General features: G+C 54.3%; 1 protein-coding gene across 7 annotated transcripts in view; it reads left to right on the top strand.

The window, feature by feature from the left end:
* The window catches only part of JPH3 (junctophilin 3), a 138,143-nt gene that overhangs the window by 51,943 nt on the left and 60,292 nt on the right, over positions 1–25,908 (top strand). For 5 of the 7 annotated variants that reach the window (XM_081806259.1, XM_081806257.1, XM_081806261.1 and 2 more), the window contains one exon: positions 6,284–6,372. Coding sequence is in view for 1 of the 7 variants with exons in the window: in XM_081806256.1 (XP_081662382.1) it covers positions 20,388–20,769 (382 nt within the window). In the remaining 6 variants the exon portion in view is untranslated. Of the gene's footprint in view, positions 1–6,283; positions 6,373–20,074; positions 20,770–25,908 lie in introns of those variants that run through there. The other 2 variants (XR_014140756.1, XM_081806256.1) reach the window with 1 other exon arrangement.

The following is a 25,908-nucleotide window of genomic DNA, read 5'->3' as shown; positions in this document are numbered from 1 at the left end:
TGCGACACACACCAACACACATACACTCACCTATGTGCCCATGTATACTCAGGCACATTACACGCATGCAGATACATATGCATGCACACAGCCACACGTGCAAGACATGCGGATACACACATACACATGTGTGTTCACCACGGGCACACGCATGTACGTGCTCACACGTGTGCACACCTGTGTCCACAGGGCGTCATCTACTCTCAGGACCAGGGCCACCAGGACAAGGGGGTGCTGCCCCCTGGGTGTGAGCCTGCACTGCAGGACTCTGAGGGGGGCGTCTCACTTTCCTCCCCTGGTCCCACCTGACCTGTGTCTTCCAGGGGAGGCGGTGTCGCCCCGGGCAGCCCCGTGGAACCAGAGCGTCACGGTGCCTAATGCAGCAGCCTCGGGAAAGCCCTTGATTCTGGTTAATCCTTACTGTAAATGATCAGGCATCCCTCCTAATGGCAAGGCTGGTCCTCAACCGGACCAGAGGGCACACCTACCGTCCTAGACCGGGTTCCGGGAACGGACCCTGAGCCAGGATTCCAGTGGGTTCAGTCGATCTGGAGGTGATGCTAGAAGATCTGGGGGGCAGTGGGGGGTGGAAGGAGGGACACAGACGTGTTAATTCTAACCGCACTAGGATGCCATCCCACTCTTGTCCTTGGGGCCAGCGTAGGATGTAGTGTATTCAGTAGGAGCTGCCCCTGTGCACAACCTGCGTGTAAGCCCCAGCACCTCAGCCCACCCCGAGCCCACCCCGAGCCCACCTGAGTGTGCGCCGCATCTGCCAAGTCGCCTGCGCCGGGCTTCTCGGGCTTCCCGTCAACGTCTCTGCTCGCCCGTCGGCTCATACCTGCAGTCCATTCTCACATTAACAGGTGTCCCTGCATATCTCCATGCACCAGGCCTGGATGCGGGGTGAGCAAGCCCCCCCTGCTCACATGGGGCTCACAGACCCCCATGCAGATCTTTCCCCAAAGTCCCGTGGAAATGACCCCTGGAGAGAGCGCAATCATGAGCTCTCAGCGCGCTGAGAGCATGGTGGGAGCGGGCAGGTGGGGGGTGGGGTTCTCAAAAGCAAACAGTCCCAGGGGGTCCACACCCAGGTATCTCCCCAGGAGAACTGAAACCACAGGTCCACACGAAAACCGGTGAATGAGTGTTCACAGCGCCATTATTCATGACAGTCAAAACGTGCCGACAAACAAACGTCCACCCATCGAGGACTGGACAATAAGGGCGTCTACCCATACAATGCCATGTTCCTCAGCCACAGAGAGGGATGGCACTCTGACGCAGGCTGCAATGCGGATGCACCACGAAAATGTTTCCGACGTGAAAGGAGCCTGCCTCAGAAAGTCCCATAGCGTTTGTTTCCTTTTATAGGAAACGTCCAGAAGACGCAAATCTGTGGAGACAGAAAGTAGATTCGTAGTTGCCAGGGGCTGGGGGAGGGGGCAGGTTTCCTTTGGGGTGATGGAATGTTCTGGAACTAGATTGTGATGACAGTTGCAACAGCTCCGTGCATGTACTAAATGCCACTGGATTGTTCACTTTAAACAGTTAATTTTATGTTGTGTGAATTTTACCTCAATAAAAAAAGAAAGAAAAAATAGAGTTAGCAGGGGGTGGGAGGCAGCGTGTTTCCATATGGAGCCTAGAGAAGGCCCCGTGGGACACGGGAGGGACCCTCCCTGCTCGGGAGCGCCTCCCCTGCCTCGCCCCACCACACCCCACCCAGGCCTCCCGCGGAAGCCAGGCTCAGCCACAGGCCCCAGGCTCCCCCAGGGCTGGGCTGCCCAGCACCTCCCGTCACCGTGTTAATAAAGGCATGACACCCACACAGCATGTTCGCTGAGGGCTCTCTGCTGAGCGCTGGTCCTCCTCGTCTGCCTCGATTCTCCGTCGTCCTGGAGATAGGCCTGATGATGGAGCCCACTTTCCAGAAGGAGCCTCGGGGGCAGAGATGGTGGGAGGAGATTGGAAACCCAGTCTGTCTGACTGCAGAACCTCTTGACTTGGGGGCAAAACTCCAAACACCTTCTGTGGCAAGGACTGCTGGGTTCTGCGTCAGAAGTGACATTGGGAAGGAAGCTGGGCCAGGCGATTGAGCTGCAGATCAGAGCTGGTCTGAGTTCATTCCGTGGTGTTAGTCCCTAGAGGGTCAGATGGTCGGACTGTAAGGGAACTGGCTGAGAAGGTGGGCTGGAGGACCCGGAGGGGGACCAGGAGGAAGGCATTTGCCCCCAGGACTCATAGAGACATGCTGCCCGGGCTCAGCCCTCCGGGGCACAGCTCAGCATGCTGGGTCAGGGGTCCACACTGGTGGTTCCTGGCTCATCACCACCCCATCCAATGCCAGGATACTACGAGGAACAGACGCTTTGAGACTGTTGGTGGTGGGGCCAGGTGGATGCCCAAGTCCATCTGTGTCCTAGCACCCAGCCTCTGAGTGATGCCAATGGGTGTATTAGTTATCCAAAGATGCATAACAAATGCCCCCAAACTCAGGGGCTTAAAACAACACACATGTATGAGCTCCTTGTTTTGGTGGGTCAGGAATCTGGGAGCTGCCTGAGTTTTCTGGCTCCTGATGTCTCGTGTGGTTGAGGTCAGGGGGTCACGTGGAGCTCTAACTGGGGCAGAAGTGTCCACTTCCAAGATAACTTTGTGGTTGTCGACAGGCCCCAGGTCCTCGCTGGCTGTTCGCAGGAGGCCTTTACTCCTTGCTATGTCTCTCCATAGGGTGGCTCCCAACCTGGCAGCCGGCTTCCCAGAGTGAGCGATCTGAGAAAAGGAGAGAGGGAGAGGGGGAGAGAGGGAGAGGAGAGAGCACGTCAACTCTAACTTTGATCTCCTTAAGAAACATTCAGAGCAAATATGAAAAAATTAACATTTGTTCGATCTGGGTGGTGCTACATGGGCGTCTGGTACATGCTGAACTATTCATCGTTTGGAATCCTGAGTGTATGTTGACAAAGGAGCCGCTATGAGGATGCTCTGGGAGGGGTGGCTTGAATACACCCCCACAGACACTAACATGCTGGAGACTCACAGGGGTCGTCATGCTCCCCGTGCATTTGTGCATGTGTGCACACGCATGCCTGCCACGCGGGTCCCCGAGGGTCTCCGAGCCGGGAAGCAGGCGAGCCGGCATGTGGTGGCGTCTGACTCCATCCGAGATGCTGCACTGCTGCCAATGCTTAACCCCGTTTCCCTGTGCCCCGCGGCCCTGTGGCCCGGCCGGCTGGGGAAAAGCCCAGCTGCTCCGTCCTTCGGTGCTACAGTAGGTTCACAGCCCACAGCTCCTTTCTGAGCGGAGGAGCCCTCCCCCTGGCCCCATCATCCAACCACAGGAAGACCCCAGGCCAGTGTCCTTCCCCTGCTCCTTCCAGCCATTCTGGAGCAATTGGGGAGCTGCCTTGCTCTCCCCAGAAAGCCTCAGTACAGGAGTAACAACCTGTTCCTACCCTCGGAGCCTGTGTGTGTCTCATCACTCTTGACATCCGAACACAGCTTTGGGTGGGGGTCCTCCCTGTTTCTCCAGTGTGGTTGCAGCACAGTGAAACCTGGGAAGTTCTCAACTCCCGATTCTGGGAGGCCGGGGCCAGGTGAGACAGTAATCTGGCTATGTATTAGCCTATTAGCATCTTTGTCTCCTGGGAGCCCCACCCCTGGGTTAGCATTCTCCGGGGCACGGAGCCCTTGGTCTGGCCCCCCTCCCCACCCACCCTGCTGCTCTTCCCTGGGGCTGACCCTCAGAGTCTTGGTGGGAGAGAAAAGAGGAAGAGGATGGCCCCCACTGACACAGACAGACACCAGGCCCATGAGGGGCCTCATGCCCCATGTTAGCTCATCATCCCTCACAGGCATGTGGCTCTGGGAAGTGTACCATGAGGCACAGCAGCCCTGTTATGCTGGAAAGAGGAAATAGGAGCACTGTCTGGAATTCCTCGGCTGTCAGAGGGACAGAGGGACCCAGAGCACCTGATACTTGGTGGCATCTCAGATTCCATGAAATATGGCACCTGTGGGTAGCAATATGTGTGAGACATGTGAGTGTGTGCAAATATGCCAGTTTTGTGTGTCCCAAGAATGCGGGAGCTTATAAAAACAACCCCGATTTTGCGCTGAGCATTAACACTGAACCGTCTGAAACTGCCTTTCTGGAGGGCAAAAATGGCCCAAATCAGCAATTTCATATGGTTCGCATGGAAAGCAAAACACTCTTAAGTGTTCTGTGCCCTCCCCCCAACCTTTACCAGGATTAAATTTATTTATTTGCTTGCTTCTCCCCTCTCCCAACCCCACGCAAGGAAAGCAATGCATTGGCAGCCTCTTGGGGGTAGAGCGGAAACCCCCACGCATGCACACAGTCTCTGGTTCCCCACTGCTGGGGTTTGCGGTGGAGAGAGCCTGCTGCACGGCCACTCCCGTCCAGATGGGGTCTCCCTCGGCCTGCCGTCCTCTCTCAACTTGCTCGCTGCACGGACCGAAGCCCGCAGGCCTAGGGGCTGCAGGAAAGACCCTCCACGCACAGGGCCGGACCCCCGCCGCCTGGCCTTGGTGCAGAGAGCCGGACTCTCTAATCCTCTCTGGGCGGGTTAGATTCGCAGAAATTGGCTGCGGAAACGGCCAGGCTGGGCTCGCGGCCAGAGGCAGAGGTTCAGGCTCTGCGGGGTGGGCAGGAGCTGTGCCGGACGCAGGCGGCATGCCAAGAACCAGCCTTCTCCAGCCCCCACAGCCAATGCAGCTGACCGTTAACACCCCGCCTGGGGCTGGGGTCTGCCGGCCCCATTGAGCAGTAGGCTTCCCGTGGACGGGAAGTGGCAGAGAACCCGTGGACACATGGGGACCCCTCCGCTGGGAGGAGAAATGCAGAGCTCAGGCCTCGCCCAGCCCGCTGAACCAGTGTCTGCTTTTTCATGAGCGTCCAGGTGATTTGGGTGCTGTGGAAGGTTGAGCAGCACTGTGACAAAGGGGACCATCAGGTGGCAGCAGCAGGCTTGCAGAATGCAGCTGCCCTTTGACCTGGCCCTTGCGCACTTTGGGATTTATTCAGCGGAAGCGAGCAGGGGTGTACACATGGAAATGTTTGATCTGGTGACAAAGCGCTTACTGTGGATGTCCCGTTCCATCTTTGCAGCAACCCTGGGGTGTGGCTCTCTGAGGCTTCCGAAGCTAAGGAGGCCAGAGTGGCCCAGCCAGGACATGGCAGGGTTAGGAATTAAGGTCAGACGGTCGCCTACAGACCGTTTGCCCGTCCCACTCAGCAGCCCGATGCCTGCATGTGCGAGTGACTTTATGTATTCGGGAGGGGCAGGACGATGCATCTCCCACCCTGGGGGCTGGCCACGTAGGATGCAGTCTGTCTATAGAACTGGGTGTCCTGCTCCCTAGTTTGGGGGACTCTTGTGGACACTTGAACAACACCCCTCCACACTGGCCTGAAGCCTATGCTTTCCTCCCTTCTTCCTGCCCTCTTAAAAAGTCCCGGAGCCCCAGGGGCTCATGTGGCTTCCCAGGGGAAGGGGTGCCTGTTCTGCCAGCTGAGGCCTGTGACCTGGCTCCTGCTGTTGAGGCTGCTACTGGAATCGCTGGTTTCCATGGACCAGTGAAGCCCCTGTCTGCAGTGATGTAGGCCAGCATCGCCACAGGCAGGCCGGGGCGGTCCTCGTTCTAGAACACAATGCTTGGGACCAAAGGGGTGGGGAATTGTTGCTAAAACTGATGCGAGCTCTGTGTCCAATGGGTCTGCAGCGCTTCTCACAGGTGTAGGAGGGCACATGTGTCCACAGAGACAGGTGCAGCCACCTTCCCCACTGCAGGCTCCTGGGAACAGTGCGGTGGGGGCACAGACAGCCCAGCATCAGTTACATGCTTGGGCGCAGAGTCGGCCAGTCTTCCTGCCCCCTCTCGGGAGGCTTCCAGAGCTCTGAAGAGGAGGCAGCCTGCCCTCACCCCCCAGTGCCATCCCTGTCCCATTTGTGCTCACGATGAGGGCACATCAGAGGCCAAGTGGACCCTGGAGCCAGACTCCTGGGTTCAAATCCTGGCCTCGCCACTTAGCAGCTGTGTGACCCTGGGCAAGTGGCCTTACTTCTCTGTGCCTCAGCCTTCTCCTCTGTAAAATGGGTCTTAATAGGCTACTTCGTTCACACAGGTGTGAGGATTAAATGAGATCGCATATGAAGAGCACTGAGAACATATGAACACAAGGGGGACATGACAAGGCTCTAAAGCACGATATAAACTACACATGTGTATAAGCATTTGCTGTTATTAATGTCCACAGACAAACACCAGCAACCAGGAAGTTGGGCTGTAGAAGACCCTTTAATGAGATGGGAAAATGTCTGGGACATATTGCTAACTGAAGAAAAAGTAAGTACGAAACAGCCTTTTCAGTATGACGCTGATTTTGTAAAATATATCCGTGTTAACTGTGCCCCGAAGAAAACAACTTGAAGGAAATAAGTCGTTAACTGTGTATGCGCTGGGCAATGGCATAATGAGGACTTTCATTTCTTGTGCGTGCTTTTCTGCATTTCCCAGAACATGTATAGTAAGTGTGATGGCTATGATTTGAACGAAGCACATTCTTAACAGCTGCTCTGCAAAGAAGAAAGCTGTAGTTCAGGGGTCCCCAACCCTTTCTGGCAGGGAGCTTCGTCTCATTTTCCCAGAGCCGAGGCCCCTCCGCAGGGCGAGGGGGTGGGGCTGGGGTGACAACCACCGCTCTCTCACCCTGCCTCTCCCACTCGGAGGTGTTTGTCTCCTCTCCTGGGGGTGCCTCCCACGGGGGGCTGTTGTTGCACAGTCCCTGGGCAATGCCTAGGCCAGGTCTTGGGACATAGCTCTTCATGAACAGAGAGATTGTCACCACCTCCCCCTGTGCCCGGGACAGGGGGGACTCTGAGGCTCAGAGAGGCTGAGTGACCTGCCCAACGCCACACTGGTGGTGTGGGGCAAGGTTAGGACAGAGCACACACCTTCTGAGTCCACTCCAGGCCTCTGGAAGTCCTTTATTTGGGCAGTTCTTCATTCGATTAGGGGATTCCTTCAGTGACATAACTGCTTATCACCCAAACCTAATTGCCATTCGTCAGTAGAATGTGTCGGCTTCTACAGTGTGATAGCTTTCTGGCCACGTGGACAAAGACCATGCCTGTTTCTTTCTCTGTGTGTCCCCAGCTCTAGCTTTGGGTTTCTTGAGTGAATGTTGAGCAAGCTGTTAATTGTTCAGGGTGAAGGGTCTATGTTTTGGAGGCAGGAAGGTGGGTGGGGAGGGAGCAGGGCACAGAAAGAAGTGAACATGGTCAGCTCTTCAGTTAGCAAAGGGCAGAGATTGGCTCCTGCTGGTTGGAGGCCTGAATGTTGTTTGGGGTGGATGGAGCTCACAGCTGCTGCAATGGGCCGGGAGAGCTACCTGATTCAAGCAAACTCCAGGGTCTTCAGCCCCAAAGGGGTGGAGTGTGACTCACACTCACGCTCCATGATTGGCTCCCTTCCTTGTCGCCTACCTCCTTCTGGAAGTCCTTGAATGTCCATTTTCTCTGGCCACCGTGGGGGCAGGAGTGTGTGGCTCAGAACCTGGTCTCCCCAGGTGCCCGAGATGTGCTCTCACTGAGAACACACTGTTGTGGGAGCAGGCGACACTGACATGGTGGGCTCAGACACACCCCCGTCTTCAGGTTCTCATTGGGAGGCAGGCCAGGGGGACAGAGGGCAGGGCAGACTCTCGAGGGGGAGCAGTCCTCTAAGGGAAGGTGGGCATGTTAAGATTCTTTCTTAGCAATGACAGCAAAAGCACAAGTTACAAAAAGAAAAATAGATACACTGGACTTCACCAAAATCAAAAGCTTTTGTGTTACAACGAAAGATGCTGTGAAGACAGTCAGTGTAAAGACAACTCACAGAAAGGAAGACATTTTTTGCAAATCATCTATCTGATAAGGGGTTTGTATCCAGACTATATAAAGAACTCCTACAACTCACAATAAAAGCACACATTTATTTTTTTTAAATATTTTATTTATTTATTTGACAGAGAGAGAGAGAGCAAGAGAGGGGACACAAGCAGGGGGAGTGAGAGAGGGAGAAGCAGGCCTCCTGCTGAGCAGGGAGCCCCATGTGGGACTCGATCCCAGGACCCTGGGATCATGACCTGAGCCAAAGGCAGACGCTCAATGACTGAGCCACCCAGGTGCCCCTAAAAGCACACATTTAGAAAAGGGGAAAAGGTTCAAATACCTATCGCTCCAAAAGAAGACATAGGAGAGGCCGGTAAGCGCACCTGGAGATGCTCCTCATCACTAAGCACCAGAGCGGCTGGGCAGCTCGTCCCCAAAATGGACCGGTGACTCCTCAGAAGGTGAAACAGAGCCACCACATGACCCAGCAACGTCATCCCTAGCTTTACACCCACAAGAAGTGAAGACATATATGCACACGAAGGCTTGAACACAAATGTGCACCGCAGCATCATTCACAGGACCCCAAAGTAGAAACAACCCAAATGTCCATCACGTGAGGAACAGATACACAAAATATGGTCCATCCACACGATGGAATATGACTCAGATGTAAAGAGAAAGGTAGTCTGACACCTGCCATGATATGGATAAACCGTGAGGACACTGGGTTCAATGAAAGAAGACAGTCACAAATGGCCCCTCTTGGATGGTTCTATTTATATGAAATGTCCAGAGTCGGCAAATCCATTGAGACAGAAAGCAGATTCATACTTTCCAGGGTTTGGGGGAGGGAGGAACCGGGAGTGGCTGGTAATAGCTCGAGGTTTCTTTTGGGGGTGAGGAAAAGGCAAAATTACACTGTGGTGGTAGTTCCCAACTTTATGATTGTACTAAAAACACTGATTTATACACTTTAAATGTATGTATTATATGGCATGTGAATTATATCTCAATAAAGCTGTTTAAAAAAAATCCTTTTGCAAATGCCTGGAAACCAGCTCAGAGTGATATAAGCAAAAAGGGAATTTGTTAGCTTCTGTACATCAGTAAGTGAGTAAATTCAAACACAGGCTGGCTTCAGGTTCTGCCTGATTCAGGGGCTAAAACAGGCCATCAGCCCAACACCCAGGCTGAGAATCGGGGAGTGGTCTGAATGCTTTTGCCTGACTAGGGGGTAATGGATCCTGAGCAACCCTATCTATACCCATTGCAGGCTTGAGTTGGCTCAGGAGGTAGCCACTTGAGAGATGGAGAGGGAGGCCCTCCTGGCTTGTCTATAGGGAAGGCGAGGTTGGGGGACCGAGCTGGAAGAGGGAAGAAGCTCTCCCCACACCTGGTTACCTCTGAGTCATCTTATGATGCTATGCAAATACTTGATCACCTTATTCATTCAGTCACCCAGAACATATTTACTGAGCCCCTGCTGTGTCCAGACCCTGAATTGGGATAGAATATCAATCCAGCAGCTTTGGTGTCTGCTCTTAATCATCCAGCAGAGAATGGTGCTGAGGAAACAAGCCTGGACCATAGAGTGTGCCAGGTGCTTCGATTCAGAAGGTCCAAGGTATTTTGGGAGCACCCGCCTGGCCTTGGACGGGGTGGGGGTCAGGCCGGCCCCCTGGAAGAAGCAGTCACTAAGCTGAGCCATACAAGAGTGCAGGAGGAAGGGGAGCAGGACCTGCCAGGGCGGAACCAGCTGGGGCAGGGTGAGGAAGAGGAGCAGGATGTACGGAGTAGAGCCTGGGGAGGTGGAGGGGTTGGTGGATGCCGGTCAGGGAGGCCTTGTAAACTGTGTTAAGGAGGCTGGACGTGATCTGCAGGCCAGTGGGCTCTGATGAAACCTATCATTGATAGGACGGTGTGAATGCACCTGGCCTGGCCTGCGTGTGGAACAAAGCTGATCTACACCAGCCAGGGTTCTGACCCACGACTGGGACTTCTGGATTCGTGTCCCCCGCCTCTGAGCCTCTCCACGTTGGCTTGGACCCTCAGATACACCCCCAACGTATGGGAGCTCAGCTCCCCCCTGTCCACAGCCCTTGTTCACCCTCCATGAGTTTCATCTTCTTCTTCGATGAAGGAGCAGATCCGGGAGCCACCTGCCGCGGCCCAGCTCACTCATCTTCCCGGGGAGGGACAGATCGGATACAGGGTAGGTAAGGAAAAGGCCTGAGGAAACCACTAGCTGCCTCCTTCTGAGGAGGTCTAATCACACTTATTAGCCCTGGGAAGCAGAGGAGGAGGAGGAGCTGAGGAAAGGAATCCATCTGGGAAGGGTTTCTCTCGGTGTCTTGATGTGCGAAGCACCAACTGCCTCTGTAACCTCCGCCCGCTCCTCCGCCAGTAGACTGTGTCCCCGCATGCCATGTCAGTGATACCAGCAGGTGTCAAACAAGGTCAAAATGCAGATCAGGCACAGCCACAGCTGTGTCCTAACAGCACCCCCGGACTCCAGCATTCACGTCGGTGACGCACTTCGATTCAGCAAGCGTTGAGGGAATGCTGACAGTTCATTCATTTATTCCTTTGCTCATTCATCATTTACTCAGAATTCTATGATTGCATTCCTAGCGCCAGACACTGTGCTGGGTGCTGGGTGCTGGGTGGGGACGAGAGGAACTGGACAGGGTCGCAGCTGGCAGCACCCCCCAACCCCATGTGCGTGGATGAGGCCATGAATTAAAAGACAGCTACCTGGCAGAGGGACATATGCAGTTACGGGGGGAGCACAGTGGCCGACAAAGCCCAGAGAAGAGGCACCCACTGGGCCAGGGGATCCCTGGAGAGGGAGGTTTATGCTAAGTGTTCCTGTGCACACATTTCAGGATACACAGACAATAGCCCCTAACTAGAAACAACCCGAATGTCCAGTTACAGTGGAATGGGCATCCATACCATGGAATATTGTGCAGAGAAGGGGACAAAGAACCCTAGAGACACACAACCACATTGTTGGGCAAAAAAAGAACACGGATTTTCCAAATCCAGCCACAACAAGTCCAACGACAGACGGAACTGAACTGCAGTGCGCAGGGATGCACATTCACGGGGGTAAAGCTATAAGGGAAGACAAGATGATCGGAAATTCAGATGAACAGTTCTGTCTCAGGGGAGGAGACAGTTATGACTGGGGAGAGGCACACAACGGGTTTTGGGGATGTGAATAATGTTCAGTCCTGGGCCCTGGTGCTTGATTGTTCGTGGACATTTGCTATATAACCATTCGTTAAATTGTACAAATATGTGGCTTGAGCACAGACAACAGCTCATCTTCCCCAGTGAGGGGACATTTATGCACTTGAGACAGAGGAACATGGTAGCTACATGCTCGTGCTCTGCTGTCAGCTGCCTGGGTTCATTTCCACTTGGGCAAGTGACTTGACCAGTCTAAGCCTCAGGTTTCCTCATCTGTGAAATGAGGATAACAATAGTAACAGGCTTAGGAAATTGTTTTAGGATGAAATGTGATAGTGAATGTAAAGTGCTCAACACAGAGTCAGGCAAAAAAATGTAACCGTCATCAGCATCATTACCATCATCCTCACCATCACCATCATCACCATCAGCCTCACCATCACCGTAATTACCATCCCCAGCATCGTAACCATTATCACTCTCATCTACATCATCACCACCATCACTGTCATCATCACCATCATCACCACCATCCTCATCATCACCACCATCACCGTCATCACCGTCCTCATCACTATCATCCTCATCTTCACCTTCCTCCTCCTCATCATCATCACCACCATCCTCATCATCACCTTCCTCATCACCACCATCATCATCACCACCAACATCACCATCATCACCACCATCCTCATCATCACCACCATCCTCATCATCACCATCCTCATCACTATCATCCTCATCATCACCTTCCTCATCACCACCATCATCATCACCACCACCATCACCATCATCACCACCATCCTCATCATCACCACCATCACCGTCATCACCATCCTCATCACTATCATCCTCATCATCACCTTCCTCATCACCGTCACCATCATCACCACCATCCTCATCACCACCACCATCACCATCATCATCATCATCATCGCCACCATCCTCATCACCATCATCACCATCACCATTATCATCACCACCATCATCACCACAGCCTCTCTTTTTTTCTTCTTGCTAATTCATCCAAATCACTTCACATTATCTTCCTTTTCCATTTCTTCCTTCCTTCCTCCACCTCTCTCTTTTTCGTAATAATCTTCACTTAGAAATTGAATGGCCAGTGACAGTGACCCTGGGGTCATAGACAGCTCTAGATCTTGACAAATAAGGAAGTATAATTATGCCTATTGCTTTTCAAAGCTCTTCCATTCTCAATTTTAAATCATCGGTCCCATCAATGGAACATCCCAATTTTTGCCTCTGGATGTGCTTCCTCTACTTGTGCTGGAAAGGCCAATCATGCGTTCTTCCTGCTGTCACAAGGCAGGTCCCCACTCCCTGACCATGGCTGATGGTCAGGAATCAGTGCCTGACTCAAGATGACCCCAGGGGAGTGTCTCCCAGGAATTTGGATCTATAGAGTCTGGTTTATTGACTGTCAGGGTTTGGACTGAGAGGCAAAGGAAAGAGCAGAGTACAGCAGACTGCAGAGAGCAGATACACAGAGCAGATGGGCCAAGAGGAGAGACAGGGGGGCCCAGGATGAGGGACAGACTTGGGTTCTGACTTCCTGGTTCTTGGCTTCTGTCCAGAACCTGCTTTCACCTCTATCTTCAAGGTCAGAGAGGTCTCTATCTCTTCAACAATTGCCACATTCCCACCTGTGCTGGTCTATTAGTTGCATAATATCTCTCTTTAAGTGGATCTCCCCCACACCTCCTTTTTTCTTTTTAACTTGGATGGATTTATCTATAAAGAAAACCTTACATTAGTAATCTAAATAGAAAATTAGTAGCATATGATACTTCCAGGAGACTATAAAAGTAAATACAACAAATAAATAATAAAAATAGATATGTTTATATCTATTAAATTAAAAATTAAGTAGTGATCTATAAGTAAAAAGAGAAGACTGCTTTATTTACACAGTGTTTCAGGAGTGCAAAACAGAATCACAATGAGATACCACTACAATACACTGGATCGGCTAAAATTTAAAACACTGATATTACCAAGTGTTGGTGAGGACATGGAGCAACTGCAATGCTCACCCTCTGCTGGGAGGGGGCGGTTGTAAATTGACTGGACCACTTTCAAGAACTAAATACTAAAATTAAATATACATCTACCCTAGGCCCCAGGAAGTTCACTCCCAGGCGTATGCTCTAGAGATGGGTGTCTGCCAGAAGACACATAAGAGAGTGCTTGTACCAGGTTATTCAAAATAACCCCCAACTGGAAACAACACACATGTTCATCAACAGAGAAGAGAGAAATAATTCGTAGTATATTCATGCAATGGAATACTACACAGCGCCGAAAAGAACAAAGCACGGTTACACATGAACACATCAGATGAATCTGACACGTGATGTTGAATGAAAGGACCCGGATACAAATGTATGAGTGCATGGACGTGAGTCTCAAAGATAAGGCAGAACTAATCTATGGTGATACAAGTCAGCGTAGCTGTTCCCTGTGGTGGTGTGGGGGGGGCGGAGTATTGGTAGGAGGTACATGAGAGAGACGCTCTGTATCTTGAACCACATGGTGCTGCTGTTACCACTGTGCTTGGTACCTGCATGGGGTGGGCCCCAGGAAGAGCAGCGACAGGGCACGATTCCTGCATTGTTATTGCTGCTGGCTCCGGATACCATGAGTCTAGCGGCTCAGTGGGAGGGGATGCTGCAGGCCAGCAGGTGGCCACGTGCCTGCTAGGAACCCAGACGGCCACTTACTGGCAGGCTAGCTCATTTGCCCTAGGCTCTGGCTCCTCATCTGTAAAGTGGCGCCCACCCTGGGGCTGATATGTCTTGGGGGAGGTAGGGATTTGGGGGCACTGAGCCCAGCTCAAAGCGGGCACCCCTGGCTAGCCTTATGGAGGATGATTTCTGGCACTCCAGGTGGAGAGGACAGTTAGTTTGGATGAACTTGGAATGGCAAGCTTGGAGATCTGATTCCTCGAGAATTTACTTGCCTATCTTAGGCAACTCATTTATCTGTTCTCTGCCTCAGGTTCTTCATCTGTAGTGTGGGGATAACAACATCTCTTGGAGTTGTTATGAGGAATAAATGAATTAACCTCTGGCACTCCATTGGCACTCCCGTTAGCACTGTTACCCCTGCATTGCCCGGGACTAGGACAGGATCGAGCCAGCTCCAGCATAAGGAAAAAACACTCCCAGCAGGGTGTCTTCGGGTATAATTTCAAAGCTCAAACTAGCTTCCTCAACTTTTCTCCTTAGCAGACTTTTGACCCTGGAGCTGGTCAGCAGCTAATCAAGAACAAAGGCTTCCTCTGTCTCCTGGATCAGTCCCTGGGGATGGCCTGCCTGTCTGAAGGCCGGGTGCTGACAGCAGACTGCAGCCCAGGAGGACGTTTCCGTCAAAGTTCACCTGACCTTTCTGGGGTCAAGCCCTGGGGTTGGCACTTGCTAGCTGTATGTGGCCTTGGGCTACCTCCTTTAACTGCCTGAGCCTCAGTTTCCCCATCTTTAAGAAGGAAGAGATGGTCACAGTCTGGACCCCCAAGGGCCATGCCAAGACTTAGATGAAATGAGGCATTCCAGGTCTGGCACAGAGACATTGGCCAACAACATCCAATGATCCTGACTACTCCTGATTTTGCTCCCACCCACGGCTGGCATCTTTTTCTGCCTCTGGTTTGGGGAGAATCAGGAGTCCTGGCACAATCTCACGGCACCTCCAAGTAACTGTCATATTGTATGGTATGGTATTCTTGTCCATACACGCATGGACAGGTGGAACATTAAAACCAGAGGATGAGCAGTGGTGGCTGGGAAGAGGACAGGGGGACGCCTCCGGCACCCTCGGGGTGATCTTCATTCTTGGGAATGACCACCCCCAGAGAGGGCAAGGAAATACAGCTATGAGTTGTTGAAGACCAGTGAGGCACTAGGGACCCCCAAACACCTTAGTCACCTTTGCCCCAGCCTTCAGAAGTAGGAATTGTGTTGGTGACATTTTACAGGTGAGGAGAAAGGGACACAGAGCCATCCTCATGAAGCATATGGTCTGTTCTGGTTGCTACTGCTCTGTAACAAACCACCCCAAAACCTAGTGGCTTAAAACAGGTGTTATGGACTAAATGTTTGTGTCCTTCAGTTCATATATTAAAGCCCTAACCTCCAGTGTGGCTGTATTTGGGGTAAGGAAGTAATTAAAATTAAATGAGGTCATAAGGGTGGGACCCTGATCCCACTGGATTAGTGTCCTTATAAGAAGAGTCACCAGAGGGTTTTCTCATTCTCTCCCTCCCCACCCCATCCCCAACCCCCCACCATGTGAGGACACAGTGAGAAGGAACATGGCTCTCCCCAAAACCTGACCTTGTTGGCACTCTGAGCTCGATTTCCAGCCTCCAGTATTGTGAGAAATAATTTCCCGTGATGGAAGGCACTCAGTCTATGGTATTTTGTTTCGGTAGCCTGAGCAGACTAAGACGCAGGGCTTGGCACACTTTCTTCGTAAAGGACGAGGCTTTATGGGCCATGTGGTTTCTGTCAAAACTCTTCAACCCTGACACTGTAGTGTGAAACCGTCTGTGGCTGTGTGTACATGGGCGACACGGTTGTCCCAGTCAAACTTTGTCCCTAAAAACAAGCATTTGGCCCCTGGCTTAGTAGTTTGCATGAGCTCTGCCTGGCTTAACATAACAGCAGTCATTTATTTTGTTCAGAAACTGAAGTTATGATGGAAACCAGTATCCATTGATGGATGAATGGATGAAGAAAATGTGGCATATATTATATGTGTGTGTGTGTGTGTGTGTGTGTGATGGAATATTATTAAGCCATAAAAAAAGAAACCTCGCCATTTGCAATAACAGGGATGGACCTTGGGAGTATTATGCTAAGTGAAATAAGTCAGAGAAAGACAAATACCGTATGATCTCACTTATATGTGGAATCTAAAGAAAACAAAACAAAGCTCATAGATATAAAGAACAGATTGGTGGTTGCCACAGGTGTGGGGTGGGGGTGGGCTGAATGAGTGAAAGTCGAAAGGTACAAACTTCCCACTGTAAAATAAACAGGTCACAGAGATCTAATGAACAGCATGGTGACGGCAGTGACTCATACTGCAGTGCCTATCTGAAAGTTGCCAAGAGAATAGATCTGAAACGTTCTCATCGTAAGAAACATATTGTGTCACTGTGTGTGGTGACAGGTGTTACCTAGACTTAAGGTGTTGACCATTTTGCAGTGCACACATAGATCAACCCGTTATGTTGCACACCGGAAACTAATATGTTGTCGTATGGCATTATACCTCCATTTTTTAAAAATTGAAACCATGACAAGGCATGGTGAGGAAAGCTCCGTGGGTGGGGTCTCTGCTCCATGGGGCAATAGCTGGGGTGACCCGCCCAGAGCTTGAGGATCTACTTTTGAGCTGCTGGGGGTTCAGCTGGGGATGTGGGCCGGAAGCCCCATTTCTCCAGACCCCGTGTGCCTCTCTGTGGGCTGCTTGGGCTTCCCCACAGCATGGTGACTCAGTTCCAAGCGCCAGCATCCGAGAGCACGAGCAGAGGTCATATTGCCATTTACCTGACCCTCGGAGTCACAATGCGTCACTTGGGCGAAACTCAGCAGCAGGAGGAGTGTCCAAAACTCAGCAGTGGGGTGGAGGTATCCCTTCTCTGGGGAACCCAGGAGCCTTTCTGCAGCTGAGACCAGAAAACTTCTGGGCCACAGGGAGAGGAAGCAGGCAAGGGAGAGGCAGTGCCCATGCAGAGGCCAGAAAGCTTCCAGCCTGGAAGACCAGTCGGCTTGGGCGGCAGTCCTGCTCCGTCCGTCGTTCCATTCCCTTCCTCCGGGCACTTCACAGAGGCAGCCCTCAAGCTGGTCTTTCTGACAGGTGAGTATGGAAGCTGAGGTCAGCTGAGGAGTGCCGGTGAGGTCCCTGAGGTGAGGCACTCATTCCAGAGCCTGGTGCCCAGAGCCATGAAATTCTGCATGGTGCTATGACTTTTTGTTTTTTTCTTCTGGTTTCTGTTTTGACATTGCTGGGTGGTACTGTGTTTGTAGCCTTACAGAATTTCCTCCAAAATGAAATCAGTACCACCCGCCATATGTGATGGGAGAGTGATTTCCAAATGGCACAAAATGAATGCCTCTAATATCTGCATTTCGGAGGATAAAGTCCATCAGTGCTGAAGCTAATATGACCATGTGTGGGAGAGGAGAGAGGGTCGGCTGGGGGAGGTTAGAGGAGGGGTCCCTTGTAACTGCCGGGGGAAGGTGTGTATCAGCCAGAGTGCTGACCAGAAATTGCTGGAAGCCTCAAGTCCTCATTTTCCAACAAGATCTCGGTTGTGATCCACTGCTTGTGTGAAGAAGGGCTGCTGAATCAGCAAAAACCAGGTTGGGACTGAAATGGAAGAAAGGAAGAGCAGAGTGTAAAGGTAATGGCAATTTTATGTCAGTGAGGTTTGGGGGGAGCAGGCCGAAAGTGGGGCGTCCCCTGTAGGAATCCACGACCTTCGAGGAGGGGCTAGACTCCTGATAACACCACTGTTTCCCCTTCTCCAGTGCTTACCATGCCCTGGACGTCAGCTCCTTGAATCCCCATGGCAATTTATGGGAACTAATATCTGCCCATTTTACAGATGAGAAAACTGAGCTCAGAGGTAGTAAGTGACTGCCCACACCACACAGCTGGCCAGCTCTGGAGGCAGGATTTGAGCCTGAATCTTGTGAGGAGTGGCGGGTTTGTGTACACATTCACAATATATAATTTTTCATTTACACCAAACAGTCCTGAGACACTATTTCCTACCCATCTAGATTAACAAAATAAAATAAATGGAAACATAGTAGGAAGTCTGATAATACCAAGGGGTGGCCAGAACACAGAGAGCCAGAAGGGCAGGGCACTGCAGGGGGAGAAAGAAAGTGCTCTAATCTCTATTAAATCCAAGATGTGCTTGACCCAACAATTCCACCCCTAGGCATTTAGAGAAACCTTCCAGGTAGCACAGGGAGGCAGACACCAACTAAAAGGCACCTTGAATATTGCAAATCACAAAGCAAAACTGAAAACTCCCTAAATATCCCTCCACAGGTGGGGTGGATAAGGTGGTAACTGCTCTCCCGGCCAGTGGAGTTTAGGGAGGGGGCTTTGGTGCCCAGAGCAAGACAGGAAGTTGAGCTTGAACTCTGGGAGTCCTAGAGGGGCTGGTATTCCCGTGAGAGCCTGTTCAGCCAAAGATGGGAACAATGCAGGCAGGAGAAGGTGTGAGCTCCGCCCCTGGTTAATTGGGAGACTTCAGATCACACCTCTTCTCTGGGCTAAATCTCAGGCTCGACTGCTGGGCTTTCAATTCCTGTCTCCCTGCCCTCGGAGTCTCGGGCTGGCACTGCGATTAGCCCGGACCCTGTGCAATCTCCCCCCTCCCCCAGCGGCACTCTGCTGCTGCCATTTGCCAAACATGTTCCCGGAGAGCCGAGAACCCGGCTCCTGCCTGCGGATTTATGGTCCAGGAAATGCATTTTAAATTGGTCCCAGGACACTCGGACCAGGAATCAGACACCATCACATGGGGGGATGGGGTGTGTGGGGGGGAGAGTATGTATGGAGAAAGACCTAGTAACGCCCTAGTGACGATCCCACTCTGCTCCCCAAAGCGCAACCGCTCCCGGAGTTGGGGGCTACCTGTTGGTCAGGGCGCAGGGAAGGAGCAGCATTTGGGTGTCTTTACTTCAAGACATGTGCCTGTGGCCGGACTTTCTGTTAATTTATGGGGAGGGGACATACACCAACTACATGTTTTCTCCCCCCTTCCTCCCACATGTGGACATAAAATTGCCCGTAAGGAAGAAGGATAGATTATTTGTCGTAGGGAAAACCACCTGTGGTCTGCCAAGAGCGTCTCCAGTCAAGCCAGGGACAGGTGTCGCAGATAGGAGCCAGGCGCCAAGGGCGAGGCGCAGGGTGGGAGAGGGGAAACCCAAGGGGCGCCCCAGAACGCCAGGGGCCTGCTCTGCCAGGCTTCACCTCGCGGCTCCCAGGAGGAGGAGGAGAGCGCCCTGGGTGCTGGGCGCCTTCCCGTTACGCAGTTCCTGTCCCTTTAAATCTAAGTCCCGGGAAAGGGGGGGCTGGGGCGACCTGTCTGGACCCCTATTTACACGCCGGCCCAGCAAGGGAGAAGCCCGGCGGGCGGGAGCGCGGGGTGGGGGGTGCGGGAGGGCGGGCGCCCGGGGTCCCCGCCCGCGCCCTGCGTCCTCCACCGGGGTGGGGGAGCAGCGCCCCTCTCCAGCCTGCCCGCGCGCCCGGGGCAGGGGGCCAGTTCGGGCCCGCGCAGGTCCGGGTGGGGCGGGTGTGCGGGAAGCCGGTGCGGGGGCGAGCGGGTGGGAGTCGCGCGAGCAGGGGACTGGGTCGGGGGCGGGTGGGGAGGTGCGCGAGCGGAGGGTCGGGTCGGGGACGCGCAGGGGTACGCGCGAGGCCGGGGGCCGGGGCGGGGGCGCACGGGCGCTCGCAGGGAGCGGATCGAGGAGGGGGGCGCAGGTGGGGTGCGGGGCGCGCGGGCCGGGTGCGGGTCGGGGGCGCGCGGGTCGGGGGCGCGGGTGGGGTGCGGGCGCGCGCCGCGCCGGCCCGAGAGCGCGAGCCGGGCCCAGAGCGCACGCCGCCGCCGCCGCCGCCGCCCGCCCGCCCCGCCGCATTGCTGCTGCCGCCGCCGCCCGGCCCGGCCCGCGGCCCCCAATATGGTGCAGCCGCCCGCGCCGCCGCCCGTGCCGCCGCCGCCCGCGGGCCCCGCCGCCTCCCTCGGGCGCCCGCAGCGCGGCAGCCGCAGGTGGGGGGCTGCGCCCCGGGCCTGAGCCGCCCGCCGTGCCCGCCCCGGCCTGCGCGGCCAGCCCGGCGGGCTCGCCTCCGAGGGGCACTTGCCGCTGAGGTGGAGCCGTTTGCACCAGACGCTCCTGCTCCTGCCCCCTCCCTCCCCCTCCCCTCCCCTCCCCCTCCCTCCTCCCCCTCCGGTCCTGTCTCCAGCGGGAGCGCGAGACGCTGGTCAGGCTCCGCGGCGCAGCTCGAAAAGGAATAATCGCCCCCAATTGACTTAAATTCCGCCGAAGCCGGCGCCGCGGCCGCCCGCCGCCCGGGATCTGCTCGCTGTGTTTTTTGCTTTCTCCATTCTTCCTTAAAAAAAAAAGCAAAACAAAACCAGCCAACCAGCCAGCCAACCAAGAATCCGGTTTGTTGATCGCCTTGGTTTTTTTTTTTTTTTTTTTTTCACCGTTTGCGGGATTTGCAAACCGAGTTACATGCATGTCCAGTGGGGGTAGGTTTAATTTTGACGATGGAGGGTCCTACTGTGGAGGCTGGGAGGACGGCAAGGCGCACGGCCATGGCGTCTGCACCGGCCCCAAGGGCCAAGGCGAATACACCGGCTCGTGGAGCCACGGCTTCGAGGTGCTGGGCGTCTACACCTGGCCCAGCGGCAACACGTACCAGGGCACTTGGGCGCAGGGCAAGCGCCACGGCATCGGCCTGGAGAGCAAGGGGAAGTGGGTGTACAAGGGCGAGTGGACGCACGGATTTAAGGGGCGCTACGGGGTGCGGGAGTGCACGGGCAACGGGGCCAAGTATGAAGGCACCTGGAGCAACGGGCTGCAGGACGGCTATGGCACGGAGACGTACTCAGATGGAGGTAGGTGCCACCCGGGTGGCCGAGCCGGGGCGGGGGGGGGGTGGAGGCTGGGCGGTGGAGGGACCTTCTTCTCTTGCCTCTTCTGTTTACCTCTGGGGAAGTTGAGCTTCTCCCTCCAGTGGGGCCGTGTGCACCTGGGGCATTTCCTGGGGCTTCCTGGAGGCCACAGTTGCCCTGGCTACAGGTTGCCCCACTGCCTGGTGGGGGACAGCACCCCTGTGTCAGCTGAAGGGTGTTGGGGGCTTTCCAGGAGCAGAGCCAGGCCCAGAGCTGCGGGGCTGAGCAGAGTGTCAGTGCATGATCCAAGCGCAGGCCACAGACCTGCTGGAAAGGCCAGACTGGGCCCGGAGCCCCGGGCCCTGGGCCTCATCTGGGACCCACCAAGGGCAGACGGGAGCTGGGAGGGGGCCCCTTGCCCTTGTTGGTAGAGCTCCCTTGGTGCTGGGCCTCCAGGAGTCAGGCCCCAGCTCAGCTCCTTGTTTTCCTGCGGTGCTGAAGGGCCTCCCTTAGTCCTGATCAACCCAAGCCAATGGAAAGGGAGCGATTGGGAGAGGGACACAAACCCAAAGCAACACAACACAGCAATAAACTTCTAGGTGGTTGGACGCGGGCTAGCGCAGCCAGAGAGGCTGCTAGAGGGAGGGAGGAGGAGGCCCATCTGTTTAGCGAGAGCCCAGGAATCTTGCCTTCCAGTGGCTGAATCATTTTCACCGGTAGTTTAGGGAATGCTCTGTGCCTTCATTCCAGCATGCCACGACATTCAGTGCTGAGCCTGCCTGCCTGTCTGCCCTGGCTGCAAGATGGTTTCTGTGCACGGAGCCTTGGCCAGCTTGCAGCTGCCCCCTTGTCCCGGACACTCCAGTGTCCACTCCTCTGTGCAAGAGAGAGGCATGGAGCATTTACTGTTCCTGGAAGCCAGACCCCAAACAGGCCTGCTCTCCAGAGGCCCCCCTTCCCCCATCTGGGAGCTTAGCCTCAGAAGTGGCTCTGTGCCCCCCTCTGGGTAATTTCTCAGGCATGGATGCCTGGGGAAGGCGTGGGGCACAACAGTGACTTGTGTGCTTCTGCCGGGCGTGCAAATCATGAACGTACGTGTGGTCTTCTCCCGCCTGCTTGCTGCCTTCACGTCTCATGAAGCAGGCACTAAACACCTGCTCCCCGGCCACATCCAGGACTGATGGAGGGCTGGAGAGTAATTATTATTTTGGCTTATGCAACTGAGAGGCAGGGTTCATTATTACTCAAAGGGGAGGAGGCGTGGGGGGCAGTTAATTATATAATGCTCCTGCCTGTCAAAGCCGTGCCCAGCCTCATCCCAGGCGGCCTCTTCTGTGCTCTTGTTGTTTTCATGGAGCAGGTTGGAGAGCATCCCTGACCCTGGGGCGCAGAGGCTGGACTGAGCAGACAGCCCTCTCTGGGTTTTAGGCTGTGTGTGTGTGCGCACACGCACACACACACACACACACACACACACACACGGCGAGGCTCGGGCAGTAGATGTGGGTGGCTGAGGTGGGCGGCTCAGCAGCCTGGCGCTCCCAGCTGGGCTCTTTGGGATCCCAAGGGTAGTTGTCACCCTGGGGGCTCTGGCCTTGCTGCTCTGCGGATCTGTCCCTCCAGAGGTGCTCCCAGCTGTGCCTGAGCCAGGAAAGCAGCTTTGCGGCCTCACGTGGGAGCCTGGGGAGGAGAGGAGCCAGGCCCCTGTTTCTGTGGAACTCCCCAGAATATCGAAGAGTGAGGTCTAGCCCTCCAGGCTGCCCACCTTCCCCGGACATCTTGGGTGGCCCGTAGGTGCTATGAGCAGGTGCTCTGGGCTCTAGGAAACCAGCAGTAAGCAAAGCAGACAAAAGTCATTGTCCTCAGAGAGCTTCCATTTCAGAAGGAAGAGTAGTAATTTCCTTCGTGCTCACCAGGGGAAGAGACACCCTGATTCTGTGGCCGGCCATGAGTTTGGGGTCTGATATGTTGATGTGAGAAATGCTTCCTTCAATGGATCGATGTTCTTGGGTCTCTATCCCCCATCCAAGTGGCTACATAGGGTTCTGCTCCCTAAAGCACCTCCCTCTACATTGCCCTGCTTGGGTCCTCCCATGGTGGAGAGGAGGGGGTCAGGTCCAGTTTACAGATGAGGCCAGAGAGACCCAGGAGCCCATGGGCCAGACCAGAGCTCCCAGCCTGTGGTGGCAGAGTCATGATTGAAACCTTGATTTGTCCAGAATGGAGCCCCCACTCCCCACACCACACCACCTGTAGGCCAGCCAGGTAGCAGGGCACCAGGGCTGACTGCTCCTTCTTGGTTGGCGACATGGCATGACGGAAAATTGGGGTAATTAGGCCAGACATCTGGGGCCACCTTTCGGCAACATGGTCCGTGCTTCTCATCAGGAAGGAAGTGACTGTTGAGAAGGTGTGCCCTCCAGCAGTCCATCAGGCAAGCAGAACCCAAGTGGGGTGTTGCAGCTGTGGGTCTGGATGTCTTCTCCACAGGCAGCGGGTGGGCGTGGTGGCTTATGCTTTGGGGAGGGCAGGCGGAGCCTTAATGAGTTCATGGTCCTGACTCCAGTCCGACTTTTGCTTGCACAAGGGATGGGAACATTGGGCAGGCATCGCACAGCTCCTGAACTCCAGCCCAGCTCCCAGTGCTGACTTTGGGAAACGGCGATTTTCATGAATAATGCACAAACGGCAAATGTATTCTCCATTTGGCTGGAATTGCTATGGACTCCATTTCAACTGGGGTCCCTTCTGCCAACTCCTTCTCCTCTGGGTTCATCCTCCCCCAAGTAAGACAGGCGTTTTCTACCGACGTGAGCCCAGTGACTTCCACGGTTGGTCGGTCGGTGTGCCAAGGGTCCCCTCGGAGATGGTGAGGCCCCGGGGGGTGCAGGGTGGCAGGAGCACATGCTGTGGAGTTGCAACCATTTGGCTTTGTGACCTTGGGCAAGTTACTTAACTTCTCTGAGCTTCCGTCTCTTCATCTGTAAGAAGGGCTGATAATATCTGTAAAGTAGGTGGGGAATAATTGAGGTGCGTGCACGGCTATGCTAGATTTATAGTAAGCTTTCCTTATCACTTACCACTATCGTGTTCTCCCATGACATGTGCATTGAATGCCACTTAGGGTGATCATTACTGGAACCGATAGCCAGGTGTGATCATGGTCATGATGAGGATAAATGGCAATATTAAACACTTACCGTGTGCCAGGCATGGGGCTAGTGTTTGCATGAATTCTAGCCCTTAATTCCTGTCCCTCTGCAGGGCTGGTTTTCTCGTTTCTCCCATTTCCCACACTGGGAAGCCGAGGCTCAGAGGGAGCAGATGACTTGGCTGGTGGGCCCCGGGCAGCACCAGGATTCGCGCTCAGGACGGCGATTCCAGAGCCTCTGCTTTTGTGTGGAACACGTTCTCTCTGCACCCTTGTGCAGAACTACCTCCTCGTGCCTTCCTCTACCTCTGCACCCCGCTTCTCCTCTGGGTGCGGCAGCCTGGAGTTGTAGGCAAAGGCACAGTTGCACTCCCCTTCTCCACGCGCCAGACCCCTGCGCTTGGCTGCACGGGTAAATATTTCCTCCTGATGCCGTGGACGCAGGACCCCTTGGACCAGAGTTACCCCCACAAATAAACCCTCCCACAGCCTGAAAGATGTGAGTCATCTCACACACCAGGCCTCCCCCCTCCAAGGCAGATTCCGTTCACTGGCCCAGATCCCTCGGCCCACACAAATCACACACGCCCACAGTCAAAATTCCAGGCCCTCTGCGCCTGTGAGCACATGCACACACAATACACCTGTCACCCAGAGACGTTTCCACCTCGTCCCCCAAAACACAGCCACGTGTACCCTCCAAATCCCTCCCGACTCCTGCTCTGAGAAGCAGGAGTCCCTGCAAAGGGAGAGCGCCCGCCTTCCAAGAGGGCTCAGATTACAGAGGGAGCGGGATGTTTTGCTTCCACTTTAAACACCTGTTTATGCAGTTAATGCCCCTTTGAAGGGGGAAGAAGCCCTCATCCAAACAAAATAAATGACCGTGGGGCGTATTTTTGATACTAGACTATAAATATATGAAAGCAAACTTAAAAAAAAAAAATCCAAACACCCAGGTCAGGGAGGAAGGAAGCAGAGCTATGGACACACGGGTGATGGGTGACGTAGGCCAACGGGAATTCATTTCAGAAACAAAAGCAGCACTCAGCCACTAGAGATAAAAGCATCTCCTCGGAGATTCTGGTTCAGCCACTTTGGCAAGGGAAAAGGCTCCAGGAGGTGAAAAGAGGAAGAAAAAGCAAATAACTAGTTCTTTGTTGCCAATAATAGCTGAGAAAGAAGTGTTACTGCGTGCTCCCCTCACCCAACACAGCCTTGGAGCGATGTGGGTGCTTCAGATCAGGAACCCCACCGCACGCTGGTGAAGGGATGAGGGTGAGCACCCTCCCGAAATAGCCGCTCTGCCGCGGAGTTAGTGAGGAGTCCTGGCTGATGGTGACAGTTAGCCCAGCTGACCCAAGGAGGAGGGGGCACGGCCGGGAAGACTAAGGGTGGTGGGGGCTGCTGGGGGACAGCCAAGAGCCTCTGCTGCTTTGCCTCGAGGCTCACTTTCCTCCTCTCTTTTTCCCAGGCCTGCACAACTCGAAAGATAAGTGGCTGTCATCTCTGAGCTGACAGCCGGGTACCTAGCACAGCATCCTTTGGTGACAACAGGGCATGTGGATTCGTGGGATCTAGAGGGGGACGGTGTTTGTTTGGATTTCCCACAGTGGTTGCCCCCTCTTAGATCAGCCACTCCCCCAATTTATAGTCTCCTGGCTCGCGCGAGGCGCTTGGTGGGTGAGGTGAGCACTGCCTGGGGTCCTGGCTTTGCCTCAGACAGACTCTGTGCATCCGACCAGGGGTTCTCTTGGACCCTCTGTGTCTTCATTTGGGACAGAGGAGTGGCGGGTCACTTCAGCACCATGGAGAGCGCCGCCCCACTCGGGGCCCTGGCTTTGTTCTCTTTCTCTCCAGACTGCCTCTTCCAGCCAGGCCGCCAAACTGACCCTCCTGGCCAGTGACCCCCCTGGCCCTGACCTGTCCAGCACCCTTGGCCACGAGAAGTTTTCCCGTTCCCGCCCGTCTCAGGTTGGGGGTGCCTCTGTGCT

The sequence above is a fragment of the Leptonychotes weddellii genome, chromosome 16 (genome assembly GCF_054177405.1).
Source record: "Leptonychotes weddellii isolate Sample4059 chromosome 16, ASM5417740v2, whole genome shotgun sequence".
NCBI classification, from domain to species: Eukaryota; Metazoa; Chordata; class Mammalia; order Carnivora; family Phocidae; genus Leptonychotes; species Leptonychotes weddellii.
The sequence above is the reverse complement of the archived record's forward strand: the minus strand, read 5'-3'. Positions and strand labels throughout refer to the sequence as shown.